General features: G+C 45.1%; 1 protein-coding gene across 26 annotated transcripts in view; it reads right to left on the reverse strand.

The window, feature by feature from the left end:
- Positions 1 to 17960, reverse strand: part of MAPK8IP3 (mitogen-activated protein kinase 8 interacting protein 3) — a 75523-nt gene that overhangs the window by 18316 nt on the left and 39247 nt on the right. For 7 of the 26 annotated variants that reach the window (XM_041404586.1, XM_041404468.1, XM_041404569.1 and 4 more), the window contains 8 exons: positions 14031 to 14149; positions 9776 to 9787; positions 8156 to 8173; positions 5577 to 5634; positions 4462 to 4614; positions 3062 to 3143; positions 1164 to 1315; positions 501 to 557 (listed from right to left, as the gene is read on the reverse strand). In XM_041404586.1, the coding sequence (XP_041260520.1) occupies positions 501 to 557; positions 1164 to 1315; positions 3062 to 3143; positions 4462 to 4614; positions 5577 to 5634; positions 8156 to 8173; positions 9776 to 9787; positions 14031 to 14149 (651 nt within the window). The remainder of the gene's footprint in view (positions 1 to 500; positions 558 to 1163; positions 1316 to 3061; positions 3144 to 4461; positions 4615 to 5576; positions 5635 to 8155; positions 8174 to 9775; positions 9788 to 14030; positions 14150 to 17960) is intronic. The other 19 variants (XM_041404504.1, XM_041404593.1, XM_041404497.1 and 16 more) reach the window with 11 other exon arrangements.

A 17960-nucleotide genomic window follows, 5' to 3' on the forward strand; every position in this document is an offset into this window, starting at 1 on the left:
GCCAACAAGTAAGAGAAAAGGTGCCTGGGGATACAGGCACCATAGATACACAAAAGGGGAAGCAAGAGGTTGGGATCAAAGACTGTAAGCCTGTCACAAAAACTACTCTACTTCAAACTCAGACCCACATCCTTGGTTTGATTGGCATAAGGTGTTTTTAGCTTCCAGAAACAGGTACTTTCTGAAAACAGCCCTTTATTACAACTGACTGTGTGTCCTCCTAAACCAGGACAGAGTATGAGAGTTTCCATTCCAGGATACTCATTAACTTTTTCAGCTTGTGAAATCAATGTGCAAGGTCAGATCTGATTTTAACTTCATCAAGAACAAAGGAAGCCCTTGAAGGCAAAAGGCCAACAACCCTTCTGGGGTTTGAAGGCAAAAGGGTTAAGTCAACTTCTATGTGACATTAATGTCAGAGTCTACTAAGTTGTCGTCTGAAGTAGAAATGGCAACACTCCCCGTTTTCTTAATCTTGCATGAATCACCAAAGAACTTACAACTGCCAAATGGTGGATTTCTTCTTCTCCTGCACGGATGGGTGCTCACGGGAAGCTCTATGGACAAACACAGCAGAACATAGTTAATTTCTGCATCTCTGCCAAGTATCAGGTCATTTCCATTAAGGAAGCCATGTTGAAAGTTAGAATTCATTCCAATGTGTTTCAAAAGACTCTGGGGAATGGCATATGTCCTGGTCTTCAATGCAAGCACACCCAGCCACTTTAAGTATCAAGGCTAAAGTGAAGGCAAATAAGTGTGTTTAACGTGATTATCAACTCCCTGTGAAACTGTCTGCCACAGTCAGTGTGGGAACTACAGAACGTAGCATTAAAGTCACTTGAAGCCGTAGCCTTTAGAACTCATCAATCAGAAGCAATACTCCTCCCTAGAGCTTCTCTCAGATTAATAAGCACACAAGAAACAAGCAAGACAAACAACTGTCCAGTGTCTCCAAATAACAGTGGCAACATGAGATTTGCAGCCCAGGTTCAGAAACAAGAGAGAAAGAATTGGTATTAGGAGAAAAGCATCTACAATCTGGAAAACTTCCAATCTGGAAAGCTTCTCAACTCTGTGTTGGTAGGGGTTGCATTGACCACAAGGTAAAACATGAACAGGTTCCATCCTAAACAGGAATGTTCCCCAACACCCAGCCTCACCTGATCATCTCTGTCCACCTGACAGCCTCCTGGAGCTCCATCAGCCTCTCCTTGTATTGATTGCGCTCCATCAGGACCCGGGCCATCTCCACACGGGTGAAGCGCCGGCGCTGGGCAATGGGAATGTTGTCCTGCAGAGGGGAGGAGCACTGCTTCAGCCAACAAAAGATGGAATGGGATTGAGGTTAGTACTGGGCACGTCAGGGACAGACACATATTTGTTAGTTCTTCTCCTGCCCTTTTTGATTTCACCCCCATTTCCCCATATGAGGAGCTAATTCAGACAGTGAGCTCCAAACTATGGCCATGGACCTCCGGGTGTTCAGCAAACCCACAGAAACTAGAATAAGAATCACCACCAACTTGAACACATAGCCCTCACATACACACACCCCAGTGTGGGACTACTGCCAGAAAGGTGCCTTGATAGTCTGCAAGGAATGGTAAGAATTGACAGTGGTCTGTTGGTCCAGAAATTTGGAAACCAAAGATTCAATTCAGTAGCAAAGACAGTCACAACCAGCAGGGAGCACCACAAAATGCCACCTGCTCCCTCAGGAGGACTGCAAGGAGGTATTCTGTTAGTACACATGGATAAAGGTAGGATACAGGAAACTAAGGAAACAGCTTTTCTTCTTTGGTGACACAAATTGACCTTCCAATGAGGGCATAGGCAGCTTTGGGCTGGGAACAAAATGAGTAAAAGTCTGTTTTGTCTCTTTTGAAAAGTGGAAAATGAGAACAACATGACTAAAAACATATCTGGCCAAAATAAAGACTGCAAGGGTTTGGGGAACTCATTACTAGGAGGTGGCACATGGTTGTGCTAGACTGTGGCAATTCCCAAGCTCAGCCTGGCTGGTAAGTGCTGCTGAGAGCTGGAACAGCACAAATTAACCAAGTCCCTCTCTAGCCTCCCTGGACTTCGAATTGAATCTGTATAGTCATATACAGATATAGTTAAAACAAGAACTGCATAAACAAAAAGGAATTTATCAATTATTTTTTAAATTATAAAAAGAACCAGAACTCCTGTCCATTCAACTGAAAACAAATCCAACTCTCTTCAGCAGCTCATGAGCACAACTTGAAAATGTTCCCATCTACCTAAATTCTCAACAGACCAAGTTCACTCCAAGTAAGTCAAGAGATCTAGGCTAAAACTGAACCTCCTCTGACACCTTGTGTAAGAAAGAAAACAATAACATAAGTAAATGTATTGAATTCCCTGTCCTAGCAGGAACATTTACAAGGAAAATCTTGTTACTGCTTGATTTGCCTTTTTTTTTTCAGCTACAGCTGGTCTTTGTTGAACAGCCTCTGTCCCAGTCAAAACAGTTTCAAGAGCTGTCCTAGAAGAACAGCCCACGAGCCTTCTCTGCCTGTACACTATAACAAGCAATACTGGCTCATGGAAAATAATTAATAAGAAAAACGCAGCACTAAGACATGGTGGTAGTCACTCTTGCAAAGCTGACTGTGCAAACTGGATTTCACTGCATGATGTCCTCACAGCTACATCTTCACTGCCTACATGGAGACAGGCTCTTCTGGAGAAGCCTGACAGTTGTAACATCCTGAGAGAATCCACACTGCACACTAGATTTTGATTCTAAATTAGGATGGTATTGAGCAGGGCAGTGCTCTAGTACCCAGCCACCGAAACTACATCCTGCACAGTGGTACTGCCACTGGGTCAGCTGCTCCTCTGTGCCAGATTCTGGTTTAAAAATTGTATGAAGGGATTTCATGCTCATGAGCCACAGCCCATGAGCCACCCTTGCCCTCATTGCTAACAAAGGTACATCAATCTGCATCTCAGGACTCATATACATGAAGCAATACAGGTAAGTAAATCAACCCCCTTTCCCCGCAGGCATTTTAGTAATGTCATATACCAATTCTGTACAGAGATAGCTGCTTACATCCTCCACCTCCTCTTTGGGCTCTCGTCGGGCAACGATTGCTTCAGATTTCACTCTAGGAAACAGGAAGAAAGGGATAAAAAACAGCAAGCGATACCATGGCTGGTTTTGGGGAGAGAACCAGCTATGAGAAGTCTGGCTGCATCCATCACCATGTGTATCAAGTGTACAAATTCTGAGATGCTTCTCTGGTATTTTACCTCCCTCTTCCAGCACATTCAAACAGCTTCACTGACCTCACCTCTATTTTTTTCAAACATTTGTTGTGAGCACCAGAATACTGACCACTGGAAGAATTCAGCCAGTTTCTGTTTCTGAACCAGGATCTGCATTCAAATATTTGATGAGAACTGAGCCATTCTCAATAGGGAAAATTCTGGCTTAAATGCTTCTGCTGGACTGCTTCTGGTTTCAGTAGATTCTCTGATTCTTTGTGATTCAATACAGTGAAAAAAGCCCCTAACGTGAAGAACAGTTTGCCAAAATGTTAAGTCTACCAAAAAGAACACCAAACCCTGATAAAAAATACTGGAAGTATTTAAGTGAGTGCTTTCAGTTTCTTTGAACTCCGACTTTATGAGGCATTACAAAAGGCATTTTAAAAAATCTTCCTGCTTGCAAGACTACTTTCATTTCAGACATTCTGAACAATAAAGAGACCGGTCTGTGTTATTCCTGGTGATTCTGAGCTCAGACTACTGAACCTTCTAGATTCCAGCTGGCGAACAAGCCCTGTCCTCTGCCCTGAGCACCTGCAGTTATGCACAGCCAGCCACAATGGAACTGTTCTGCTCTGAGCTCCAGGAGGCAGCTTTGTGTGTATGGATGTGAAACCATCCCAGGCTTTGCTGGGCAGTTGGGCTTTAGCTTCTCTAGTTTGAAAGGAAGATAAAAAATGGCATATTCCTGTATCAGACTTTAGAATCTCTTCTGCCTCTTCTCATTCTTAACATGAGCAATGAAACAATTACCAATATAGGCATTTAAATATTTCTTGTGCAACTCTGTATGAGCTCTTTCAGTAAATGAATCGGCATTCATTTCTTTCAGAACTATCCTGGCTGCTAGGGGGACCAAGTTCTTGGCAGTTTCCTTCAAAACTATTGGTCTTGAAACTCCCCTTCTTTGGGTGGTTTTGGTTGTTGTCGGTTGGTTGGCTTTTAATTGCAAATTTACACCCTTAATGCTCCACTCCAGGGAGCCTAGGTTTGGAGTCACTGCTTCAGAATCCTAATCCTGCCTTCTTGTGCTCTCTAAAGTACCTTTGAATGCTAATGCTAATGCTAATCCCACAAACAAACAGAGTAAAACAGAGGAGGCGGGTTTACCACTCTTCACTCCCAGTTCCTTGGGGCAGGGGGGTAATCACTCACCTCTTTAGCTCCTCCTCCAGCTCCTTGACTCTGGTTTCTATTTTGGCTTTGGCCTGCTTTGTTGCTTCCAGTTCTCCCTTCAGCACCTCCTGCTCCCCAGACAGCTGGTCCACCTTGGCAATCAAATCATTCTTCACAACGTTCAAAGCATTTCTTAAAGGTGTGAAAGGGACAATAAGCAAAAATCCCCACAACTAGCAGCTGTCCCTAAAAGAAACCTTTAACTAAAGTCACAGATGTTACTAGGGGAGTTGAAACAAGTGTGTTTAACAATTCAGTCCAGCTATGACTCAAGGGAAATTAAACTTTGGGAAGATGTAGCTCCAGAAGAACAGAGAAGTCACCATAATTCTTCAATACAAGGTTTGTTCATTCCTGTATCCTGACTAACAAACCAACCTCTCCTTTGGAAGATGACAGAACACTGAAGAAGGCACATGTAGAGCAACCTATCTATTTCTGGCAGAATGGAAGTCTGAAATACACCCTTCAGAATTGCTGTCATCTGCAACTGAGGATAACTGCAGATGATGGCAACAGAAATATGCATTTCCAATCAGCTCCAAAACATCTTAAATTTATTAAATCGGTAGCTTCCCATTACAGTAGGTTCTCCAGCTCACCCCTGGGAGTACTCGGCCTTCCTCTTCCCAGCTCCTCAACTTTAATAGCTGGTTTGCCAGCTTTTCTCAAAAACCAACTTCATTACACTGTCTGCTTCTCCTCCATCAACTACGAAATATTTAAGAACTCAACAATGAGAATTCTTTTTTTCCTAATAACAAACCTTGCAAATAAAACCTTACTATCAGCAGCATCCTCACAGAGGCTCAGACCAACACACAGATTCCCACTGAATTTAAAGCTCGCAACTGATCTCAGATGGCATCAGGCCCTACCAGCACATGCCTAGAGACTTTACCCAAGTGTCTGCAGAGAAGAAATAGCTAGGAAACAGCTTAGGAGAGCAATTCTTCTTCTACAAGTGAAGGAACAAGTATTCAGGACAACCAGTTAGATAAACAAGTAGGCAGGAGTTTTGGCCAAGACCTACTCCAAGGTGACATCTTGTTTATAACCAGGCAGGTAGGTCAGAGCATGCGTCAATTCCTTACTTGGTCTCCAGCAGCTGAGAGTTCTCCAACAGCAGATTGCCCACTTCTTTGCCCATTCCTGAAAAGAAAGGCCAGGCAGTTTTCACCTGCTCTCCTAGAAACATGCAGCTTTTGTGGCATTGCCTAACTTATGCTTGAGGAAAAGAATCACTTTTGTTAGGCCTCCCTAGATTCCTGTGTCCTGTGTGCAAAGTGCAGTGTCTCTACCTGAATGACCAAACAGCACCAGCAAAGGCACCCATGTGTCCTGTACAGAATCCAAACTCAGATCTAGCTTCTCACCCCAACCTTCACAGACCTCTTTGTGAGGGATAGAGGGGAGAGCTTCACTAATACAAATCAGGGGAAGTCAAGGCAGTAACTCCTGGTTCAGCCATGAGCTATTGCAAACATTTTTTATCATTCCTCACACTGAATGAAGGTAGAGTTTATGGGTTTTTCACAGAGGATAGCAGAACACTGTCCAAGCTGCTGTCCTGTACACTAGTGATTTTTCTTCCTTTCTTAGTATAAGCCAAATTTTCTGTTTGCATGATTTGGGATCACGGTTGTGACAAGTTTCACGCACATGAAAGGCTTCCCCATTTTCCACCTTCTGCTAGAGCAATTTTAATAGGACTTCAGATTGTCCCTTGCTATACCTAACTCTAACAGCTTTCTCACAGATGTCTAAAATGTGAAGTCTCGGTTCCACCACTTGAGACCCCTACTCAACATTACAGCAGACACTCTGCACTTGCACTTGGGCATCCATGTACAGCTGCAGTCTGCAGACTGGTTTACAAGAACACTGACACATCTGGGGCTAAGAGTGAAGGTTGAATTCAGTGTTTCATAAAACCAGTGAAATTTAGGGACTAAAAGCATATCTGGATTGTTTCCTACTGCCAGGGACTTGCTGAGTCCCAGGGTCTCTGTCTTATACTGTGGAACAGAGGCCATCTGAGAGCTGAAGGCAGAGAGGCCTCTTCCTGTTGGAGGACAGTGCTGAGGGGTGCAGCTCATATCTCACCACAGGTCCCAGAGCATGAAGAAGTCTCCCCATAATCAGTATTTGTCCTGCCCTCTGAACTCTCTCTTCCTTCATAGCAAAGACATCAACAGTCTTCATGATACGTCATTTGCTGATTAATTAGTATTTGCAGAAAATAAAAACAACACAAACTTGAATTAAATGGAAGTTAGAGGAACATGGCAGCGCATGAGAAGTGAGAACACATCAAAACACTCCAACACACAGATCCTCTTCCCACAGTTAAATGGGATGAATTTATGATGACAAAAGCGAATTCCCAGCAAGAATGAGTAAGAAGCAGCATTTTCAAAAAACTTTTCAAAAATTAGTGGCAGATAATTAATCACTTTGATGTTTCAGGCCAGCGTGTGTCAGAGAATATTCCAACAGCACAAAAGTGGGAAACACTAACATCAATGCAAACTACAGCGTATTTTGGGCTGGTAAGGTGAAGGATCTATAGCCCTTTTTTTTAATTTTTGTGACATGCCGCGTAGCAGTCAGAAGACTCAGAAGTCTTCTGTTTATTGAATTTTTTTCTTGCTTATTTTTAGTGATTCTACAAATAAGCAATTAAATATTTAGCCTGTAAGGCATTACACTGGCACAAGAACATTAAAGGAGCTGAAGAACATCAAGGGAAGAGCTCATCTCCATCATTTTTGGATTAAATCTTTTTCCTTCATATTCTTCAATCATACATCCCTCTCTGCCGCTGTTTTAGGGAGAGAAAAATTCTGGGGAAGAGGGTGAGCTACCATGCCAGAATTAAAGGCCATACAGCATTCTGTCAGTATCCTTCACCACAGCTTCTGCTTGTGTGTGATGCAGTGACAGCCCAATGCCTTAACCATCTAGAGGTCAGAAAGGCTCCTCTGGCAACAAAGAACAAGAGGAAGCCTCCCAGAGCCATGGAATGGCACCACAAGATCATCTTGCACAGGCTGTAATGGGACAGCTCTGCTCATGGGAAGAAAACTTTCAGTTTTCAACCCTTTGGGGCGTGGAGCAAAGGGAGGTGAGCTCTGGGCAAACCCCTGTCCAGCAGAGCACCTACACCATATTCCTCCCACAGCCAGGCAAAGTGTGAAGCATCAAAGTGGATAATCAACTACAATGAAACAGACCAGAATCCTCAAACCACCTCTACAGAGCAGCTGCATCCTGCTTCTTGGAGAGGTGCTGCCACCACCACAAAAAACCAAACCAAGGTGATGCAAGACATATGGATGGATGATGAATGGATAAAAGGAATGCATAAAAAAATGCACGAAGAGAAGAGAAGAGAAGAGAAGAGAAGAGAAGAGAAGAGAAGAGAAGAGAAGAGAAGAGAAGAGAAGAGAAGAGAAGAGAAGAGAAGAGAAGAGAAGAGAAGAGAAGAGAAGAGAAGAGAAGAGAAGAGAAGAGAGAAAAGGAAAAAAAAAAGAGGAAAAGGAAAAGAAAAAAGAAAAAAGAAAAGAAAAGAAAAGAAAAGAAAAGAAAAGAAAAGAAAAGAAAAGAAAAGAAAAGAAAAGAAAAGAAAAGAAAAGAAAAGAAAAGAAAAGAAAAGAGGCCTTTGCCTTACCAAAGAAATCATCCCGTACTATGAGAGCCATCCCATACGAGAAAGGGAACAGAAAGAGATGGGTACAAAGGGGAAGAAAGGAAGAGAAAAACAGCAGCCATTAAGTACCAGTCTGTAAACAGCAAACAGAGCAACTCATCAGCACATGTACAGTGTGTGGTGCCAGTACACACGATGCTTGGTAGAAAGTTGTCTTGTTTTGCTGCAGCCTGACCTAACAGGGCCTTTACTTTAGAGTGTCACAGAACAGTTTGGGTTGAAAGAGACCTTAAAATTTATCCATTTCCAGTCCCCTGCCATGGGCAGGGACACCTCCCACTAGACCACGCTTCTCTAAGCTCCACCCAACCTGGCCTTGAACCCTGGCCCAGGGATGAAGCAGTCCCAGTTTCTCTGGGCAACCTCTGCCAGGGCACTACCACTCCAATTGCAAAAAAAAATTTTCTTATATCTAATCTAAATCTTTCCTCCTTTGTTTAAACTATCGCAACAGATGACCTCATCTGCTTCCTTCATCTTCACTATTTTCCTTGTATGATACATCCTCAAGTTTCCCATCACCACAACAAAGGCAGGTCAACAGACATTGTGAAAAGGGTGAAGAAAGGACAGTAGCAGGGGGAAAAAAGCAAAAGTGGGGCTGAGTATCAAAGCTTTCATCTGGGCTAGAAAGGCCCAAATCCACCTCCACACTGCAACAAACTCCAACCCAACTTCAGTGGGAGGTTTTCTGAGGAATGTTCACACAAAATGTGGCTTACAGTAAAACCAGTTTGAATGAGAAGAAGGGATGATGCCATCCCTTTCTTGGTATCATCACGGAGCCCACACTGAGCAGTGCTGGGCACAGGGACATGGCAGAGCTTGTTGGCACATGACGCTATCGCAGCTGCCAGGTCACCACCTTTACTACAGGGCAAATTTTACCCAGTTTGCACTGTAATCAAGAGAAATTCCCTTGACTTCAACTGAAATTGCATCATGGCCCAAGTGTATTTTTCAAGCAGGTGCAAACCTGATGGCAGAGCACGGCCCTAGGGCAACGAGCAGCCTCCCCCAACAAAGGACAGAGCCATCACCCAGCTCCTGAGACAGAAAGGCAAAGTTTCCACTAAAGACAGAGGCTTTGCCACTCTAACCCATCCCAAAAGTGTCTTTAATGTCACTACAATACACAAAGGGGGTTGGTTTGCACCAGGTAACCCCCCACAGCCACTGGCACATGGAGGGAACTCCTCACAGCACAGGCCATGGAGAGGACAGTGGGACCCTCACTCAGTCTGTGCCACTCAACCTCTGCTACAAGTACCCTTCCTGGCAGAAAAAAAGCCCTTTGAGCCCTAAGACCTTGAATAACAGGCTAGTGTGACACTGTGGAGCAAACCTGCCCACAGCCACAAAAGAGAAAGCGGGTTGAAAGGTAGCAGGAACGTGAGCAGAGCAGGGACCTCCCGCTGCAGGGACCCACCAGTGTGAGGCAACCAAGCAAGGCGAGGTGGGAGAAGTCTGCAAAGCCAACCGTGTTTGGACAAGAGCAGGGGAGTATCACACGTGTATACCATATTATCCAACCTCAGCCAGAAAAAAAGAAACAAGGAGAACTGAGCAGAAGATACACACCTGAGAACTCCCCTATGCGCCATGTCCAGCGAAGCACAGAGAGACAAGGGAAAAAGGAAGTGAAAAAGGATCCATCAGTGACTAAAACCAACAAAATCAAAATTTTGTTCAAAAAAAAATTAACAATGATTCAGCCATTTCAATGTCAAAAGGCATGAAATAGTAAGGACAGGACCTGCCATAGCTGTTGATGGCATGACTCTACATTTAGGACAGAAAAAAACACCAAGGTAACCCATGGTACAACTGCAACCACACACCTCAGCTATCCCCAGATTTCCAGAGCTGAATCTGAGGCAATTGGATCTTCCTGGACTGGGTAAACCTTCTTTTTGTCTTTATTTAGTCATCTACCACTAAATACAGAACAGCTCATTCCCTCTCACCTTGCCATTTTAACAGCCGTATCTTCTGACTGTAACTGTGCTCTTCAGTGACACTTCAGCTTGCGAAAGACAACTGGTTGCATTTAAAACCTTTTTTTGTACAGTGTAACAAAGTTGGTTTCAAAATCTCATTTCAACTTCTGTACACAACACCGCACATAACTTACCACTAATAACACTGTATTACTGTCCTTACAAGAGACCCCCTGCTGTTTAATTTCCAAAGCAAATACAGTTTGTTATCCTAAACCTGAATCAAAAATGGTTTGGGTTGGAATGATCCAGTTTCAACCTCTGCCATGGGCAGGGACACTTTCCACTATCCCAGGGTGCTCCAAGCCCCCTCTAACCCGACCTTGGACACTTCCAGGGATGAGGCAGCCACAGCTTCTCTGGGCAATCAGCTCACCACCGTCACCACCCCCAGTGAAAGGGCCTCTCCACTGAGCACACCGGAACTGCCGTGATCGTTTGTGTCTGGAAACACCTGGGATAGGGAAGAGCAGGAAGGGGGATCTGGTAGAAGGGGAAGCTGACAAAAGGGGAGATGGGAGAACAGGACCCTACCCAGGATCACTTGTGATTAACAAGTGAATATGCAGGCAAACTGCCAACTAGTACTCCCAAGTCTGTAGGAGAAATAAGGGAATTTGGCCCTCAATGCTCATTAGTAAATAATTGTTCTCACTCCCCATTTTCCTCCAGAATACTTCCTATACAATCCCATGTATGTAAAGCAGTATTAGTGGCAGGAGGAAACCCACGTGTTTTGTGGGTTTTTTTCAAAATAATAAAACATGAAGAGTACCAATTTATGTACCAGGAATAAATGGGATTTTCCACTTCAGAATCAGACTTGACTGCCAGCCAGTGCTCAAGGGTAATTTCTGTAAGTCCTGCTCTTAAGGTCATCTTTAATTAAGTTTCTCTTTCTTGAAGGAACTGAGACCAAAAAAAAAAAAAAAGAGAATATTCTTTACAGATTGACTGCCAAGTTTTGAGAGACTGGAGGAAGTAGTAAGTCTTCACTTAAGTGAGCTTAGAGTCATTCATGAATTTGATTTACAGAAAGAAGCGAGCTCTAAATATGACCTAGAGGACTCTTTCAGCTTGTGGATCTTGTTCCTTATATCATGTTCATAAAGCACCATTTTCTCTGTGTCTCTTCAGACTCGAAGGTACAGAACAAAGAGAGAACATTCTACCGAACAAAAAAGGCAAAATTTTGGTTTATGTTGACAGATTTTTGTCAGCCCTAAGATCTAGCCCTTTGCTTCTATCTTTACCAGACTTTCTTTTGTACTTTCTATTGTGCAAAGACAATAAAAAGCACCAGTCTCATTTGTTATTGAGAGACACAACCCCTGAGATCTGTGCTTCCTCTTTTTGTACAACCAGCAATTTTTGTATTCATTTTAAAAACACTCTTTTGTGCCAAAGTCAATGGCCAGAACTCAGCAAAAGGATTAATTAGATCAACGTTGATCACAAAAAAAGGCACAGTCCATCTCCCACATTTGAAAAGAAAACAGTCTTCCTATTTTGCTGGCCTGCCATGGGATCACCTGAAAGGGTTCTGCAGCTCTACTCAGGGTAGAAAATGGTCCCAGCACAGAAATGTCCTCCTCATAAGCCATGCTGCAGTCTTCAGAAACTATACTGTGATCTTCAGGGCCCACACTTACATGGGCACTGTTCAACAAGGTCTTTGTACATTTTATTGCAAGTAGTAACTCCCAAACAACAGACATCTCACCACACCGAAGTCTTTGGGCAGCCTTATAGCAAGAAGAGGTGAAGCACCTTTGACTTCATCTGAGACTGTAGTGAACAACCATGCAATATTTGGGCAAAAAAAAAACCTCGGCCCTTTGAAAACAACAGTCTGCATTTCTTGCTGATCGCTGGGTCAGTCTACAGGGTAATCCCAAGGGGAAGTGGATTTCCAGAAGGCAGGCTTCCAAAGTGGGAAGCACATTGTCTGAAGCTGTTCATACACCGAGTAAGTAATTTTCCAGAATAGTAACTCTTCCAAGACAATAATATCTGACACCCCAGCCATTTTGGAGGGAGAAAGAAAGCAGCAGCTGGCACAGTGATTAGCAGACAAAGCCACAGAATCAACTGAACACTCCTTGATGAGGAAGGAGTGGACATGAGGACCAAGATAAAGCAGATAGTCAATGGCAAGATTATCCATGGTTTTAGTGTTTGGATTCTGCCAAGAAGAGAGCTCCTGATAATGTATGAAGCTGGCTAAATAAAATTCATTCCACGGCTTTAACTATCACATGTAGTTCCTACTGTCAAGCTTCCCTTTAAGCAGGAGCCCCAGTCCTTCTGCAAATGGCTACTAGCATCCAGGGGATTCTCAAACCTGGAAATCTTGCTTTTCCTTCAAAATTCCTGGTTTTGTAAATATCTGCACAGACTGGCTCCCATTGCAGGCAGAGTAAGCCTGTGTGCTCATCCTGAGTATTCTGCAGATTTTTTTTATTCTGGCAATCTTGAGTTGAAGGTGAAACAATAAATGATTTTATGCTTTAGGCAATGGCATGAGGGCTCTCATACATGCTGCATGATTAAAAAAAAAAAACCAAAACAACCCAGACCTACTCATATCAAAAAGCTACTGTAAGCATTCTCATGATGGTCTGATTCATGTTCTTAATTCCAGTCACATTATTGGTTATAATAGTATGGTTTCACAGATACTTGTCTTTCATCAAAGAAGAAGTAATTTATTAACTCCCTTCCAGTTTTCAGTCTGCATCTTCAAGGTTAAGTTTTTGTTTAACAGGGCAAAATCTATCCCCCCTGCAAAAACATATGCTTTTTAAGGGTCCTGATACAAGACATATCAAAGCTGATACAAGTACCTTCATAATTTGGGCAAAGGTGAGCTGCTGCAAGTCTGTATGATACATTTTAGCTCATTCTATTCTGGACACATACACAGAACCAAACTTACAAGATTCTCCATAAGCAGATCTATATCAGTAATCACAGAAAGGAAATGCTTGCTTTCAGATCAGATCTCTTGCCGCTAAGTACAGATAACGCCTTGTTTCTGGAGTTCTCATGTGTCCTAAGGCTCCTTAAAGCAAGCAGTAACATGGAAAATGAGCTATACTGTTACCAACTCTATCAGCTGCCCATGTCACCTGAGTATTCAAAGACCACTTGTACCGTCCTGATGCAGGAAAATAGCAAGAATTAAAAACATGCTTAAATTCTGCCAAAAAACAAGATCTAGATACTCAGGAATCCAATAGAAAAAGTATGGAGAGGGCTCAGAGTGCTCCCTGAGGCAAAGCTGCTCCTCTGACTGCTGCAAGGTCCCAGCCAGGAACACAGAACACAGCCTGGCTACAGGTATTACAAACACCTTCAAAATCATCTTAAAAAGTTAATTATTACATCTCTTACGCTGACTGCAAAACAGTAAATATTGCATTACAGACCATAATATTCCCACATCATTTAAACAGCAAAATCTTAACCAAATAAGTTACTTTCTAACAAATTTCAAACAAATTTTTTCTCTCAGTATATAATTATTGGGGGAGGAATTTTCAGCTAGAAGCAGAAGAAGAAAATTTTGTCTTCAAATTATTTGCGTGGGAGAATCCCATAGAAAAATAGCTTATGCACTAAAGACAACCCAAATAAAAGTTATCTAACAGCTGAGATTATTTTCTAAATAACCATTACTGTACTGTAGGTACATGCTTCTATCACATGTATCTCAATTTCCATGCATTCTTAAAAAAACCAAAACATCCAAGTCCTGAAAGAAAAAGAGAATTTAAATGTTTCTAGAAGCTTAACATGGAGTCATTGTACCAGAGAAAATAACAAGGTTTTACCTAGCAGATCTGCTCCTTCATCAACATCTCCAATGACCTCAGACCCTGCTGTGGAAAGTTCATGGTACAGGGAGTCTGTGTTGATGCCAAATGCTTTGTTCACAATCCCCTGTGTTGGGCTATTGTTGGAAGCAAAAAAACAGAAGGAATCTTGTTACTTGGCAACATTTAAGCTCAAATATTTATCTTTGAAATACTGAGCATCTCAGACTATTGCAATCAAAACCCATCTGTTCACCATTGACTGAATCAGGAAGCACACTGAGTAAAGAAAATAGCATGTGTTATTCCCCGTATCATAGAATTATTAAATGATTCGGGTTGGAAGGGACCTTGAAGACCATCTTGTTTCAACCCCCTGCCATGGGCAGGGACACCGCCCACCATCCCAAGTTGCTCCAAGCTCCTTCCAACCTGGCCTTGGACACTTCCAGCCAAAGCTGCTCTGGGCAACCGGTGTCAGGGCCTCCTCACCCTCATGAACAAGAATTTTTTCCCAATATCTCATCTAACCCTGCCCTCTGGCAGTGGGAAACCATTCCCTGTGTCCTGTCCCTCCATCCCTTGTCCCCAGTCCCTCTCCAGCTCTCCTGGAGCCCCTTTAGGCCCTGCAAGGGGCTCTGAGGAGACCCTGACGCCTTCTCTTCTCCAGGTGAACCCCCCAGCTCTCCCAGCCTGGCTCCAGAGCAGAGGGTTTTACAGCATATCCATGGCCTCCTCTGGACTTGCTCCAACAGCTTCATGTCCTTCTTGTGCTGAGGACACATATATCATCCACAACGTCAAAGCTCACTCAGATCATTTAATCTGAAGTCACACAAGGACTATTCAGTATTTCACAGAAAAATTTCAACTCGCAGAAGAGCTCAGCTTTGACCTGTCAGATTCTGCAGGGATTCCCATGCTCCGATCAGTCTAGATAGAAACCTCAGATACCAGCAAGACCAAACAGGAAATTCAATGCCGAAATAGCAACAGCCTTTTTACTTGGCCAACCAGTAAGTGCAATCAGTCTGAAGGGTCTGTTTTCCCTTTGGGTAAGTGTTGTACTGTGTTCATTATGTTATATGCTGATTTGGTTTGTTCCTTGTACCCCTTTAAGTTGTAATGGTTCTGCCCTGGTTCTCTCTCTCCTTGATCGCCCTGTCCATCAAATCTCTCCTCCCTGCTACCCCTCGCAACCAATGTATCTATTCCCTCAGTCCCTCCCTGGTTCCCTGTCTGTCACTCGGTGCCCCAACCCTTCTGTCTAGAATCTTCCATCCTGGGCATCGAGTGATTGGATCAGGGGCCAGGACTCTGCCCCTGCTCTTCCTCCAGTGTTTTTCCCTACACGTCTGTTATCCCCCCACCACTCCCACCTGTACTCTGATTAGCTGAAGACCACTTTGCCTCTCTGTATCCACCCATCCTTAAAAACCCAGGTCGGAGCCCAGTTGGCTGTCTTCAGCTGGTAGCTCCCCTGGACGTTAAACCCAGACTAGAGTCCGTCTCTTCATTTGCCTCCTGTGGGTTAGCAGCCCTATCTGTCTCTCAGCCGCGGATCCTCGTCCCTTAAGGTGAAAGCCTTAGGCGCTCCCCTGACCGAGCCCCGGATTGGGAGAGTGCTGCCGGCAGTGCTGGCCGCGGCTAGCCGGGACACACCTTAAGGTCAGCCGCCGCTGCTGCAGTTTGGCGCCCAACGTGAGGCAGGCCGAGACCACCACCGGACCCCACGGACGAGGATCACGGAACCATTGGGCTCTACCCACTAGACTCTGGCAAGTTCCTCTCTGGCCGTCAAGCTACCTCTGGTAGAGCAGACCCCTTTTTGGTGGGTGGCGCTCCCAGAAGACCGGGATCGGCAGCTCCTAGCACCCACGGAGTCGGCCCCACCGCATGAGCCACTCGCCCTGGATTTCTGTTTGACCTCCGCCGAACGTAAGTCCTTCTTCCCCTTCCCTTTTCTCTTTGCCCTGCCTTTTTAACTTTTATGACCATTTCGCTCGGTCCTTTTTCTTACTGCGCAGGCCTTTGCCGGCATAGTCTGGTGTGCTCAAAATTAGACTAATTAGGCCGATTGGGGGATTCTTCACTTTCAAAAATAACATTTTGGAGTGCACAAATTCAAAAAATTTTAAAATCTCGTGTGGGACTGAGAACACAGCCATCCCAGACCAGTTTGAACCCCAGTTTGCCCTGTTCTTCCCATGCTACCCCTTCTCCCTCTCCCGCTCTCCCGAAAACTGGGATTTTGAGGAGAGCAGACCGCAACAGCACCGCGCAGGGTCTTTACCATCTTTACCCTGGCTCTCCTCAAAAATCCCAAACCCCCCCACCTGAGGAGTTCTGGCCAAACTCCTCAGGACTCTCCCTGTTCCCCTTTTTCCCCAGTTCGTAAGTCCCCGGTTTCTAAACGTTCAGTTAAGTTTAATCTCCCGTCCTCTGACATTTTACAAGATGCCTCCCGTGGAGCCCAAAATGGCGGGGACCGCATGGCGCACCCTGCCAAAACCCTTTCTTCTCCCCACAATCCCTTTCGCTCCCTAAACAACCCCTTCAATTTTCCAGACCCCCCCCCTATCCCCTCCTCTATCTCTCCTACCGCCCCACCCCTGTCTCCTCCCATTTCTCCTCCCTCCGCGACTCCTCCTCCTCCAGTGTCGGTTCCACCCTCCTACCACGCCCTGGAGGTGGAGACGAAAATATCACCTGTCTCCCCCCCCATCCCAGGCCACTCCTCTTCCTCTCCCAGTTCCGGTTCCCACGCTCCCCCTTCCGGTTCCCACGCTCAAGCGGGTGCTGGCGGGAGGGGGCTGGGGCCCGGAGCCGATCCCGGTTATATCGGTGGCTCCGGTCACCTACCATCCAGAGAGGGAGGGAGGGGCCCAAGTCCAATGGAACCCGTTCCCACACCAGACCATCAAGGAGTTGTGTAAGGCCCAAAAGGATTACTCCCGGGAGAGCGAGTACTTCCGGGGAATCCTGAGGGCCACACTCTCCGATTCGGTGGTCACCCCTGCGGATCTGCGGCGACTTTTTTCATGCCTTCTCAATCCCACAGAGTACATCATGTGGGAGAGTGCATGGAAGAAAGAAGTTGTTAAATTATTACCATCTTTATGGGAAAATCCACGCACCGCCACAGATCTGCAGGGGGGAACAATATCCAATGACCACCTATGTGGGACGGGGAGTTGGGGGGATGGGCATTCCCAGGCGTGGTACATCCCCAAGGAAGCGTTGAAGGAAAGCACCAAGGCGGCCGAAAGTGCCTTTTTCAGATTGCGGTCCCCTTCCATCCCTCTGATAACCTATTCCAACTTCACTCAGTCCACTAACGAATCGTTTGTTACTTTCGTCGAGCGCCTCCGCCAGCCAATTGAGTTGCAGGTCCAGAGCGAACCAGCTCGGATGGAGATCCTTACTGAGGTGCCAGCAGCAAACGCCAACTCCGCCTGCAAAGCCGCCATCCTCAGTTTGCCTCTGGACCCGCCTCCCACCTTACACCAGATGCTGGAGGTTTGTACTAAGAAAGTTTCTATTCCGGCGGAGGAGCTCGACCCCAAACACCGAATACCATCCTGGAAGATTGCGTTAGTGGACACCGAGGAAGTTGCGGCCGTTTCCACCCCTTCGACCCCTGGCCACCCTTCAACCACCCCAAGGGCGCCGCGCAGGACCACCGATCCTTGCTACCTGTGTGGAACAACCGGCCACTGGATGCCAGAGTGTCCCCTGAGGCAGGAATTCATAGACTTTAAGAAAAAACAGAGGCCTCAGGGAAACACCCCGGCAAAAAACTAGGAGTCGAGCGCGATTCCTCCCTGCACCAAGATACAAATAGGGCAGGCTCATTTACATCCCGCGGGGGGGCGAAAAAGGGGGGAGACTCCCAACACAGCTTGCCTGATGCCACAAATTCACTGGACGTTACTCATTCCTTTTTAT

This window comes from Onychostruthus taczanowskii, unplaced genomic scaffold (genome assembly GCF_017590055.1).
Source record: "Onychostruthus taczanowskii isolate IOZ18803 unplaced genomic scaffold, ASM1759005v1 scaffold10, whole genome shotgun sequence".
Taxonomy (NCBI): Eukaryota; Metazoa; Chordata; class Aves; order Passeriformes; family Passeridae; genus Onychostruthus; species Onychostruthus taczanowskii.